The following is a 13,713-nucleotide window of genomic DNA, read 5'->3' as shown; positions in this document are numbered from 1 at the left end:
CCCCCCCCCCCGGACCCTCAAAATGACTATACTTTCATATGCGCCCCGAAGTGTTGAGATAATGTTTATATGTATATATGCAAATGTAAATTTTGGCAGCTAGATACACTACTTACTGTAGAAAGTGTAAAACAAATGGCTAAAAGTATTTGAAATTTTATTGGGTAATGCTTAATGAAAAGTATCTTCCAAGTAAATTACGGAAGATATAGGTTTTTTTTTATACTTAATATGTGCCATTTTCAAAGTTCAGTCGAACCCACGTTTGTACATGTTCTAGAATTGTTATTTGACTGCAGCTTATATTTGCGTCCTGTAAAAACTTAGTTATGCATTGCACACATTGTTTTCTAGGAAACAATAATTTACATGAATATTTGGATGTTTTGTTTAGATTTGGATGCATGAACCTTTCCCCAAATTTCCTTGAGTTTTAACCTTGTTGAAATAATGATGTGTTCTTTGTGTACATTGTGAGCTCCTTGTCTCAGTTCTCCTGCACTGACATCCTTGTACTTGTTTATATTATTTGATTATTTGATTTCACTTACAGTCTTAGATGATCAAAGAGATTTGGCTTTTACATTTTTCAAGTAATCTTTCATTTACATTAGCATATTACATATATAAAAACCAAGACAGATTGGCATTTTATGCATTTCTCACCTGTAATGTTTCCTTGTCTAGCTTTGGATGACCTAGACAGTGTGGTGGATGATAGAGACAGTGACTACAGGAGTGAGATGAGCAGTAGTTTACCTCCACGCTACCACACTACAGCCCAGCCCAACTCTTCACTTCACCAGTATCCCATGGGGCCACGCTTTCAGCAGGCCATGGATTCCTGTGCTGACTCTTTGCACAGCTTTGAATTTTTCTATAGGGATCACCATGCAAGCAGGTACATTCAGTTCCTATGAGTACTATATGCATCCATACAGTACTATAAGTGTTTGTGTACAACTAAACCAGTTTTACAACATTTAGCAACGAATGTAATGGTTTTTGGATGTTAATTTCCATAACTCAACTATGAAATAGCAATTTATATGTATGGTTGCAGATCATCCTTGTTTGTTATGCTGAACTTTAAACTTGCAATTTGAGAACGGATTTCTAGTCTTTTAGACTAGAAGAGAAAGAGAAAAGAAACTGAAATGTGGTATTCTGAGATTGTGGTTAATCAGAGTCTCTTGTGTGGTCCAGTACAGAGCTAATCCGGATATTTCTTTTGCATCAGATCCCTTTTAAAAATACAGGGATTGTATTACTTGTGATCATTAAGTTACGGGTGAAATGACATTTGTGTGTAATTTATGTATTTTCTCACCAGCTGTATGCATAATTATATATTAATTTTGTTTTTATTAAAAAAAAAAAAACATTCTATTTATTAGTGAGGTGAAAGGCACCTCAATGCACAATTTTCACTTCAAATTTCTGGTAATTCGCTTACATTTTTTTGTTTCATCTCATAACTTTAGTGCATCACTATTATCATGTTCTTGCTGTCAGCAGCTATTATCTCTTATGTTAAAATACATTTGTTCTCTTTCTTTCCCCCTCCTTTTTATCCTCTTCCATCCTTTTTAATCTCTGGTAGAATTCCTAATCATAGGGGTAGAGTTAGGATTGTCCCAGTAGATTCAGGCATGGGTGTGGAGGATTGGGAGGTTAAATACAAACTACAGGGTAAAAGTACTCTGGGTGAGGTCCTTGATAGAGAAGAATAGGCATGGATTGAGGAACATGACCGACAAAATGATCTTCTTCGTAATGAAAAGGCTTGCCACGACCCCATAGTCAACCATTTGTCTCCAATCAAAAACAAAAATGCTTCATTAAATGCTGCTTACCCAGAAAGCTATGCCACTATTGACCGAAGGCGAAGGAAAAAAATCCGGGACCCAGGAGGGCTGGAGCATGCCGGAGCAGAACATTTCCCACCCGATCTTGCATTTCTCCATCAAAAACAAAGCGAGCTTGTGTTATGTCACGTGAAAGAAATGGAAGAGGCTGATGAAAACATGATGCCATGCCTGAAACCATACAAAAATGGCTTACTCTGCAAAACTAGAATGTGGGCAAAAAATAAGGTAGAAAACACACTGGAGAATTATGTTGCATATCAAGAGGAAGAAGCAACTAGAAAGAGGAAAGATGTAGGCTTTGATTCTGACGGCTCAAATGAGCTACAATATTCCATTGGCTCTGAGGAGGAGTTGGAGGAAATTACTTCTTTAGGTAAGGCACTCAGGGCTGAGGAGAGGAAGAATTATAGCAACTATGGATATTTCTCAACATATGGTAGCCAAACTGAGAGGCTCCAAGGTTACCGTGATAAGAAGAGTGGAAAGGGTAAAATTGGTAGATGGGCTCCAGAGGCCATGCTGTCTCCTGTTGAGGAACCTAGTGATGAATATGTTGATCCTATAGATGAGCTGCAGTGCCTGGTTGAAACTGTATCAGAATATCTCGCTGAAAAAGAAGAGGAGATCAGTAAAATGGCTCTTTACCCAAGTCTAACAAATCAAGGCTGTCATCTCAGGGTAGTGCAAAAGCAGAATCTGTTGGCGATGAGCAAGGTATCACCTCTAAGGAAGTAAAAGATAAACCCATAGATGCCAAAGAAAGAAATTCAAGTGGTGCTTCTGACCATGGAGTGGCAGGGATGAAGAATGCCATGAGTTCATTATTTAGCTCTTTAACAGATAAAGTTGTATCAAGCTCAAAACAAGTGAGCTCCAAGTCTGATGAACAATCAGAGACACCAAGTGATGTTCCTGTTGGTTCTGGTATATCAAAATTGTTTTCCTTCATGCCAATGTCTGTAAGTCCCACACCAGTAGCTGTGGTATCCCCTACCCAGGACCCTCAGTGTGATAGGAAGTTTTCAATGCCATCTATTTTGCCTTTCCAGCCATCTGATCCCAAGTTGCAAGGGGTGGACCAGTCAATTCAACCAATCAGAAATGAGCTCAACAAATACACTGTTGTCACAGTTCACAACGAGACATCCTCCTCTGTGAATTCAATTTTGGGAAAGGGGAACATTTTCACTGGAGAAAGTGTTGTGAATGGAACAGCCAAAAGTTATACTCAAAAGAATTTTGATGTGGGGAAAATACAGCCGGGAGATCAGTCCAGAGTTTTGAATTGCAATGCAAAACTCAGTACAATGCCAGATGTGTATCAAGTCGCTGATGGTGAAAAACTTAAAACTCTTAAAAATATCTCTAATGAGATAAATAGTGATAAGACGCATACTGAGCCTATAACACAAAAAGCTGCTGAAGAGTCAGGATTTTTCAGTCCTTTTGAGAAATCTCTCAGTTCATTAATCTCACCTGGACCTCCAGTGCCTCCTCAGACTCAAACACAGACAGTTTTTCCTGTCTTCAGATCAGCAAAAGACATTAGGGTAGAACAACTTTCAGACCAATCCTCCCTTATAAAACAACCTTTTGTCTCCTCTGACAATGTATCTGTCCCACAATCTCCAAAGGCAGAAGGGGGGCTTTTATCTGAACTGTTTGTTTGCATCTGGTGAGGATTCAAGTGCATCCAAAAGTATGCCACAAAATTTAGTTAAGACCGATCAAACTCTTCCTGCCCCAAACAAAATTACAGGTGTATTTCCATCTTCAGTTCTTGACAATGCAAAATCAACAATCATAAAGAATCATAAAGAACCTGAGGTAACTGCTAAGGGGAACACAGAAATAAGCAGGTTTTCTAGTCTCTTTAAGATGGCACCAACTGAAGATCTGCAGCCTGTTACTCCACATACCCAAAGGCCTAATATTCAGAGCTCTCCACTTCCTTCAAGGTCAAATCAGAATGTACATAGGATGCAACATCAGAATTCATCTACTGCTAAAGAACAAATACAATTTAGGCACCAACATCCCGGTTCAAATGAAGTCCCTCATGTTACAGAGCAAAAAGCATCTCAACACAAACGTCAAGGCCTGTTCTCTGGTTTGTTTAAATCAGCTGCCTCTGATACATCAGGTGCCCAAGCATCTACTAATCAACCACAACAAGGAGGCTTACTCTCAGGATTCATGAAATTTGCTTCTACAGGTGATATGACCAGAGGTACTCAACTCAATCAGTCACAACAAAGGAGTCAGTCTGCTCAAATAATAAATCAACAAACCCAACCTCATACCCAACAAAGTGCATCTAATCCTAATTTCTCAGGGCTGTTAAATGTTTCCTCCACAGAAAATAAGTCGACTCATAAACCCCCTCAACAAAAAGAATTTCAGCAACCTTCAACAGTTGCAAGTGCACCACCTCAACAGGGAAGTATTTTATCTGGCCTTTTCAGATTTGCCTCCACTGACAAGATTTCAGACAATCAGACAAAGATCTCCCAGAAACAACAAAAATCATCAAGTGTGAGTTCCCGTCAAGATACTGTACATCATAATGCTGAGGGACAGAGTTGCAACCTTCTTCAGCAGTCCAGATTCCAAAATCAGCAATCAGACCAACATCAGAATGGTATATTAGATGGCCATAGACCAAGTATGTCCCATCAAGGATCTTCTCAACAAGGTTTTCTGTCTGGCCTTTTCAAGTTTGCCTCCTCTGATGTTTCTGTATCTCAATCAACACAACAAATACAGGCATCTAACAATCAGTCCACTCCGCTCCCGTCAAAAACAAATGTAATGGGTCAAAGCCACCCATCTCAACATAATTAATTTACACCAAAACCCCAGTCAGGCGGTCTCTTCTCTGCCTTTCTTAAAACATCCTCCACTGAGTCACAGGAACTTAATACACCACCTGCTACACAGGAAAACAAGGAACAGTCAGTTGTGACAAAACAAAATTATCCTATGGCAATGCAAGATGCATCCTCTCAGTCAGGAATTTTGTCAGGTCTTTTCAATAAACTCACATCCTCATTGGAAGATGTATCACCAAACAGCCAAAATTAATTTCAGCAAAAACAGGAGGAACAACACATACCAAGAGAGATTTCCACTCGTCAAGGTCAATTAAATAGACCGCTACCTCAAATGCCTTCTCGGAATCAACATGTACTACAAAACCAAAATCCCTCTACTCAACAAGGTTGTTTATCTGGAATATTAACCAGGAATACAACAGAGATTACCGCTGCCAAACCAGAGAATGTGGTTATGGAAGGATCACATTTGAAGGTCAGTTCTATAGGACTGCTGAGTCACAAGATATCTGACCCAAATAATGTGCCTAACATCTGTGACACGGAGAGCCTTGATTTGAGGACACCAGCAAGTTATGCAAGGTCACAACAGAATCGTGCTGCATACACATCTAATAGCACTGGTAGTTTACCCCTCTTATATAGCTCACAAAACTTTTTGCTCTCAAGCCAAATAAGAAACGCTTCATATAGCACTGAAAATCTTAGTAGCCTCCCTCTTGGTCACCCATCTCAAGCAGTAATGTCACAGGAATATTTAAGGCAGAGTTATCCATCCTTGCATATTGTATCTGAACAATATGGCTACCCACAAGTCTCTTCTTCATATGCATTGGGACTTAGTCCCAATGATGAACACTCATGGATCCAAGAATCTATTTTGTGGCAACAGCTGAATGATCAGTCATTGGACTGCTATCCTGACGGACGTTGGAATATAGCTAGCGATCAAATCCACAAATCTTCCCAGTGTCTGGATAATATAAACATGGATGTTACTCAGCCATGGATGACATTGCACACTTACCAAGGAGAGAGCAATAATCAACCAGAGTATTCCAAAGATTTTCACCATAGTTCTATGAGACAGAGATTGTGGAATAGCCATAACAGTTTGGATGTGATTAGTAGCCAAGAGTTTGAAGGTGTATTGAATTTGAGCGTGAAGAATAATAATAAATTAGGAAAGTGGCACTCATTTAGTGCAGATAGTTTTTACAGTCTAAACAGTATTTCATATCATGAAGGATATTATGAGGAAACACCTCCACATCGGTCTTACTCCGCTAATGGACAATCAAGGCACATCAGAAATTTGCAGTCAGCCTGGGAATAATGGAAGCTATGTTAATGTAGCTACATCTCCTAATCATCGGAACTACTCTTCAACAAGCAACATTGATATGGAGGAACATGTGCATCTTGAGCAGTCAGAGTGGTATCAGCAATGGCTTTCACTTTTGGACCAAGGGATGTGGTGGCCAGCAGATGATGGAGATTGTGGATATTTTGTCTACACTGATTATGAGTACATTTATGCTCTGTTGACAGATGTGTCTGGGCAATATGTCTATGCATGCACTCCAGAACAAGAGTGGGGAAATACAGGGGACTTCTATCCTAATGCCTGGCTGTATAATGAGATGGTTAAAGTTTGTGGTTTTAAGATTCCTCTCTACAATGAAGATGAGCTACTTTGGATTCCAGGGCAAGGCCAAAGTGAAGATGAACTTCTGACCACACCACTTGATTTGTCGGCAGCCTATAGAAAAGGTAATCAAATCATGAATCTGAACCTAGAGCGTTTCTCTCAGATGTTTGAGGATTCGATTCTTAATCAAAGACAACAAGCTCTGGATTTTTCCACTTACCAATTTAACAAGGTTAAGATGGATACAAAACAACAGCTCCAGAACAATTGTGGGTACTGGGATCCTTCTCAGGAAGCTGTTGACCTCTCATATTATGGTGCCAACCACAATAGTGCAAATCTCAATAGCAGAGGAATAAAAGAATTGCTATCCCAGAAGGTTTCTATTTCATTTGGTGCAACCACAAATTCACCTACCACAGGTGTCTACAGCTGCTATCAGCCTCAACAGAGGTGACGTTCATCTATTGGAGTGCAAGTAAAGCATATAGATGATGTTTCAGAAGATGAGTGGAGAAAGAGAGTACAGCCTGGAGAGGAGCAGCCTAATCAATCCATTAAGAAAATATCCTCTTTTCTATCCTCAATTGTTGGCAGAAGTTCTGATTCAGAATCAACCAAAAATGTAACTGCCTCAAGGTCACCTAATGCCAAAGATGCTCCATACCCAGGACAAATTCAAAGCAAATTTACTAAATCCTCTGAAACTCGACTTGGTGATCAGCAAGCCAAAAACATGATCTCAACAGGTTTTCAGAGTCTTAAATCAAAGATCATAAAGAATGACTCCTCTTGTGCAGCAACTCAGTCAGAGAGTACAAATCAGTTGGCATCCAAACCAGTTTCAACAATATCTGGTGTTTCACTATCATCTCCAACACAGTCACCAGCTTCCACAACTCCTCAAGGTGCATCCACTTTATGCTCATCTCAGAAACCCAGACTGGCTAGACAAGCCACAATGTCACAACAGTCTTCTGTTTCTTTAACATCTGCTGGTTCTACTACTTTAACTTCAAGAGACTCCTCAAGTGTAACCTCCAAATTGGCCTCTCCAGTTTCTCAGCCAGTAGATACACATGGTGGAAAATCATCTGAGCAGTCTGGTGGGTTTTTTAACTTTTTCAAGACAGCAGTGGGGATAGAGGAGGTAAGGTTAGATCCCTCTAAATCTACTCGGTCAGTATATAGACAATCAGAGAAAGATGGATCTGCTTCTGCTGGCATAAAATATTCATTAACAAATCAAGACAAAACTGGAAAGTCTGGCCTTTTGGGGTCAATAGGTGATATTTTTAAAATAGAAAGTCCTTCTAACACACCACCAAAGACAAATCTGCAACATTCTCCCTCACACGTGCAATCAATTTCTATAATAAATGATGAAAACAAAGACTGCTGCCAAACAAAAACAATGCCTAAAGAAATTCAGAAAAAACAAACAAGTATCTCTGGACAACATGGTCAGTCAGAATTACCTAGTGTATCACAGTCATTTCAGGGAAGGGGTGTCTCAGCATCTCAGATATTTTCCCCTAATGCTAACAAGGTACCAACACCAGGAAGATCTCAAACTATGCCACCAATTGGGGAGACAAAACCAGAAGCCCCCTCCAAGCAATCTGGTGGTTTGTTTGGTTTCTATGTTGGGGATATGTTCTCTGGGACCACAACCTCTAAAGAGGAAGGCAAAGGGCTGCTGTCCATATTAGGTGGTTCCAGTCAACCACAAGCTCAATCTCAAACTGGTTCTGCCTCTCCTCAAGAATCAATGGGCGGTGCATCTGCAAAAGAGCCACTAGGCAAAAACATCCTGACTTTGTTTGAAGGTTCCAGCATGCAACAGACTTCACCACCATCTGGATCCTCAAGTCAAGTGGACACACCAGGATCTGCTCCTCCCAAAGAGACTCGAAGTCTAAATTTATTTTCTGTGTTCAGTGGCTCTAGTACACAGCAGTCTTCAACACTACTGGGTTATTGTAATCAAAAACACACACCTGGCACTGTCCCTCCAAAGGAAACATCAGCATTGGGTTTACTCTCCATGATTAGTGGTTCCAGCACTCAGCAGACTTTACCTGGATCCGGAACTGATCCACTAAAAGATACACCAGTAGCAGGATTGCTATCTATATTCAGTGGCCCTAATCAACCTCAGACATCACAACCACGATCTACCACACAGCCTGCACCCCAAGGGAATAGGCAACAAAAAGAGCCCCTGGGGAAAAGTTTATTTTCAATGTTTGGTGGTTCAGGGCAACAACCTTCACAGCAGTCAGGATCAATTTTTGGTGGTATGTTAGGTGGATCTTCAAGCTCTACTAAGAGTCCAACAAAAGGTTTATTCTCTATGTTTGGAGCACAAAGCCCACAACCACCAACCACCAGAGTGCCAGGCACTGTCCCTACTAATGAGCAGACAGTTAAAACTTCTTTGTTGAATGGGTCTAACTCCCAACAAACTCCACCACAACCTGTCTCTTCTCCTGCAAAAGGAGCAACTCTTGCAAAGGAACCAACTAATGACAGTCCAGCAAAGGGTTTAGTTTTGGGGTCTGGAATAGCCAGCCACCCAACAGCTTTACAGGAAGGCTTGACTCCTGAGCCTGTTGTCCCATCAAATGAGCCATCAGTAAATCAAATACCCTCCTTGTCTAGTGGACCTAGCCCTCAGCAATCCCCACAACAACCAGATTCAGTGTCATCTTCTATTTCCCTTGATAGTAAAGAGTCAAAGGAGCCACAAGTTAAAGACTTCTTGATCACTGGACAAATTCCTCAGCCAGGTTCTTCTCAACCCTCTTTACTTCTAAGTGGTCTGTTATCAAAGGAAACCCCTGGTAAAGGTCTTTTGGCAAACCTCAGTGGGGCTATAAATCAGTCAAGTGAGACACTAGTTACACCAAGCTGTGATCCAACTGTGTCAGCAACAAAAGATCCACAAGAAGTATTGACAGCTGTTTATGGTAGACTGGCATCTTCTGAATCTTTCAAGTCACCAGCACACCCAGAGGATTCTTCTGCTCAGGGAGTAGTACCACCAAAAGAGGGAGCGACCTCATGCTTGTTGTCAATGTTTTCTGGGTCAGGTTCTCAAAATGCTCCTCCTCAGACTGGATCTATACTTGGCGGGATTTTCCCTGGTGCCTCAGGATCAAAGGAAATTCCTGGCAAGAATCTGTTTTCTATGTTTTCTGGATCAAGTTCACAGGCCAGTGCAGGTAATGCAGGGCCTAAAGTTGAGAGTAATAGTTCAGGGGCTTCTACCTTTAATGAGTTACCAGGAAAAGGTTTATTTTCTGTGTTTGGTGGATCAAGTCCACAACAAGCCACTCCTCAGTCTTCTTCACTATTAGGAGGTCTTCTATCTGGAGTTGCTTCTAAAGATGCTACTGGAAAAGGTCTTCTTTCTATGTTCGGTGGGCCTAATTCAACACCTTCACCTAGTCCAACAGGGCCAACATCAAAACCATCTGAAACTGAGGGGCTGTTGAAGGTTGCATCATTATTCTCTCGAGGGGATGCTACTGAGGATAATAAATCAAAGACGGTGGGTTTTAGCCTGTCAAATTTGGGCTTCATGGAGGAAAAGAAATCAGGACCCCAGAATGATGATTCCAAGCGTTCTATTCTCTTGGCCGATCAAGAAAAAACAGCAGCCTCCATGGCTGCAGTCTCTGCTGATATTGCTGACAAAAGTTCAGATCACATTGTTGAGACAATTGCTGCTGAAGGGAGTAAGCTAGATGTTACCGTAAATAATTCTAGTTTGCATGGAGATGCTTTATCAAAGGATATTGATTCAAACTCAAAGCAGAGTACAAACACAGTAATCCAGACTACAGATCACCAACCTGAGCATATTAAACAGACTGATTCAACAGAGCCCAATGCCTCTGGCTCTGAGGGACTTCCTAAACATCCTGAACAACAGAAATCTGTCATAGACTCATCAGCTGAAGCAGTCAGTGGCTTTATGTGTAAACTGTTTACTGGTGCCAATTCAGCAACAAATTCATCAGGTGGTCTCTTCTCACAAACACACTCAACCACAGAAAGAAACTCATTCTTTGGCCTTCCAAGTAGCTTACCCACGGAATCTCTCAAAAACGACCTTTTCAGTATGTTTAAATCACCAGAAGCACCCAAAGCAGCTGACATAACACCATCTGTTTTCTGTACTCCTCAGTCTCTTCAGTCAGTCCAAGATCAGAATGCACATAATGATTCAATGTCATCTTCTGTGGATGTTGCATTGTCTGGAGACAAAGATGAAAAAAATAAAGTAGAAACACTTTTACCCGTGAAAGAAATGCCTGCTAATGATACTTTCAGTAATTTAACAGCTGAAAGTGTAGATCCCACAGCAGCTTCCAGCTGCCATCCAGGTGAAACAATTGTTAAGGAGCCTTCTGAGGGTGAAATAATACACGAGAAAACCATTGTCATTGTTTCTGATCCTGAAGCAAAGGATACAGACAAATCATTATCTGCAATAGGCAGTAGCTCAAAAGTAGCTCAACATCCTCCATCAACAGAACCTTCTCAGTCCATATTTGGCATGCCAAGTTTATCAGCACCCAAGTTTGGTTTCATGGCTGGAGCTGCAGATGCTGGAAAGTCTTTTGGATCTTTCTTTTCTTCACCACCCTCAATACCAAACACAGAAAGTGGCAAGCTTTTTTCTGGACTTAAATCATTTTCAGCAGGTCTGTTTCAAGAGGAGAGGTCAAAAGAAGAAACGTCAACATCTTTGTTTGGAACAAAATTGGGTTTTCCATGGCAGAAAGAAACTCCAGAACCTCCTAAGCAACAAAGACCTCCAGTTGTTACAACACAGCCTAAAGCTCAGAAGAATAAAGTTCACATTGAGGATACTACAACTACTGAAATAGAACATGACAATTGTATGTCAAAGGAAGAAAATTCTGAAATCGCACACCCTGTTTATGTTAAACAAGAAATTGTTGCAAATTCTGAAGTCCAAAAGAAAGAATTTGTTGTCCCAGAAAATGATACAAATAAACCCCAACTCAGTTCATCCACTCCTGATCTTCATCTTCAAAAGGAATTGGAAATACTTATCCAGACCCCACCTTCTACAGATGACTCTTCAGGATTGCAGCAGGAAAAGAAGGACCTTTTGATTCCAAAAAGGCTAGTAGCAGCATAATAAATGGTTTCATAACCATTTATTTTGCACTAAGTTTACATGCACAGCCATTATTCTATTTAAAAAATCTAATTTGTATATTTCATGGTGTTTACTTAGCAATTTCTGGACTTTGGTCTCTGCGATGAAATAATTATTAGAGTAGGACTTCTAGCAGTGCTCATGCAAATCTGCTGAAGACCCCTTTACCACAAGAATTTTGTGGTGATTATTGAAATTATTTTAAAATAAAAGTAATACTAAAGTATGCTGTCTGAAATATTCAAATTCAAAATTTAGGGGCTAATTTTTTATCAGAAGATCTCAATATACTGAATAAGAATATTAATGTGCATGAAAACACGTTTACTGACTTTAGTTTTAGCTTTAGTTTACGAAAATGGTGGCTTTCCCAATGTGTGATTTGTTTCTTCTCAGTGCTATGTGATTTTTGTACAGTAACTGTGTTTTGGCTCCTTGTAACTTTGTATTTCCATTAGCTTTGTGTAGCATTTACGGTGTTTCTTAATTGGAGACTTGCTAAATGGATGTAGTTTAAAAAAATTCAGTTACTGTAACTCGCTTGTTGCTATCTTTCTTTTTCTTTTCTTTTCAACAACACTAGCCCTGTGGACTCCAGTCGTTTTGGATCTTCAGGGAACCTCAGCCAAGCTAGTTCTCAGCTCAGTGAGCCTGGTCAGGAGAGTGCTGCGTGTTCAGAGTTAGAGGAGTCCTACCATTCCTACCACAGTACCGGCTATCGACCATCCAGAAATGGACATCACCCTACCAATGGACATACTTCCTGGGGGGAAGATGAGGGATTGAAATCCTCCCAAGACAACGGAAGGGGTATAAGCAGCACTATAAAAAAGGAAGTGGTTTCTAAACTGGACAAAATGCCTGAAAAAACTCTCAAAGGGTACAGCTATTGTACTGGCTTACAGTGATTTTCCAGTGTACATTTAGTATAATAAATATTCAATAGCATGAATTCATTTTCATACAATGTTTTATTTTTCTAGCTTCAGGGATGATGGAACGCCATTGCCATTCTCTACATCCAGATTGCGCTGGCTTAAAGCAATCAACAAAGTGAGAGCTCAGCTTAAGGAGGTATAGTAGGGAGCTCATACCCTCCATCTCCTTTGTCTATTCCTTCTTCAGTTGTTCCAGTTTCACACTTCAAATCAAACACCATCACATATCTTTTTTCCTATAAACCTGCACCAGTTACCAGCATCTTATCAATCCAAATGATCACTTGAATTTGATCTGCTTACCTTTATTGCTTTCCAGTAGGTAAATCTAAATTACAAACCCCACTGAGCTCATTCATGAACATCTGTTTTGGATTGGTTGAGTTTCACCATTTAAGATTTAAACTTGTGAAATGTAAGTTTTTTTTTTTGTAAACTTTGTGGATATAATTTGGTTGGTTGTTGGTTGGAGATAGTAAATTCATCAGTGCAATGAAAGTGGTAGTATTCCACTATGGTACCGTATAAGCTAGGCAAGGCATGCTGAATTCTCAGCCTAGACCTCACAGCCTTAATCTGCAAGAGCCAAGGTCAGGCTCTGAAGAGTTGCTGTCCGATATCGCTGGTAGTCTCAGGGAGTAATTACGTATTGAGAGGCAGGGAGCTAGAGATAGCGTGTGTCTTGAAGAGTATTTAATGACTAGTTAAAAGAAATTGGGGACTTGACTTTAAAAGTTTGCAAAGTGAAGTACATGGCTATTGCTATTGCTTTTGCCTAATTATCAAAGTAGTGGAATACAGTGTTAAATATGTAAATACAGCATGTTGATTTACAATGTATGTTCAGTACGTGTTCATGTAATATGTTTATTATAATTATTTTAATAATTCTATTATTTATTAACGGAAAGATAACAATAAAAGGCCAGTATTAAATTTCCATACTTTTGCATAAATCAGTTAAAACAGTTTTTTTATTATAAAGTATTATAATATATTATAAAATATTACAAAATAGTGAATTATAACACACACACACATATACAGTCATAACATACATTTCCCCCCTTTTTTCATTTCTGCAGTTTGTTCTATAAATGTAGCCCTATGTTACCTCTCTCTCTCTCTCTCTCTCTCTATCTCTCTCTCTCTCTCTCTCTCTACACCTTCGTTAAATTATTACATTAATATAATATGTTTCTTTTTTTCATTAATCAAA

The 13,713-nt window shown here is 39.8% G+C and overlaps 1 protein-coding gene across 1 annotated transcript in view; it reads left to right on the top strand.

Annotated features, from left to right (window-relative positions):
* Nucleotides 1-13,713, top strand: part of LOC107688005 (protein unc-13 homolog B-like) — a 100,877-nt gene that overhangs the window by 43,211 nt on the left and 43,953 nt on the right. The window contains exons 9-11 of the mRNA XM_016485548.1: nucleotides 688-901; nucleotides 12,140-12,436; nucleotides 12,540-12,630. Of these exons, the coding sequence (XP_016341034.1) occupies nucleotides 688-901; nucleotides 12,140-12,436; nucleotides 12,540-12,630 (602 nt within the window). The remainder of the gene's footprint in view (nucleotides 1-687; nucleotides 902-12,139; nucleotides 12,437-12,539; nucleotides 12,631-13,713) is intronic.

This window comes from Sinocyclocheilus anshuiensis, unplaced genomic scaffold (assembly GCF_001515605.1).
Source record: "Sinocyclocheilus anshuiensis isolate Anshui unplaced genomic scaffold, SAMN03320099.WGS_v1.1 scaffold205, whole genome shotgun sequence".
NCBI lineage: Eukaryota > Metazoa > Chordata > Actinopteri > Cypriniformes > Cyprinidae > Sinocyclocheilus > Sinocyclocheilus anshuiensis.
Note: the sequence above shows the minus strand (reverse complement) of the source record. Positions and strands in the feature narration are given on the sequence as shown.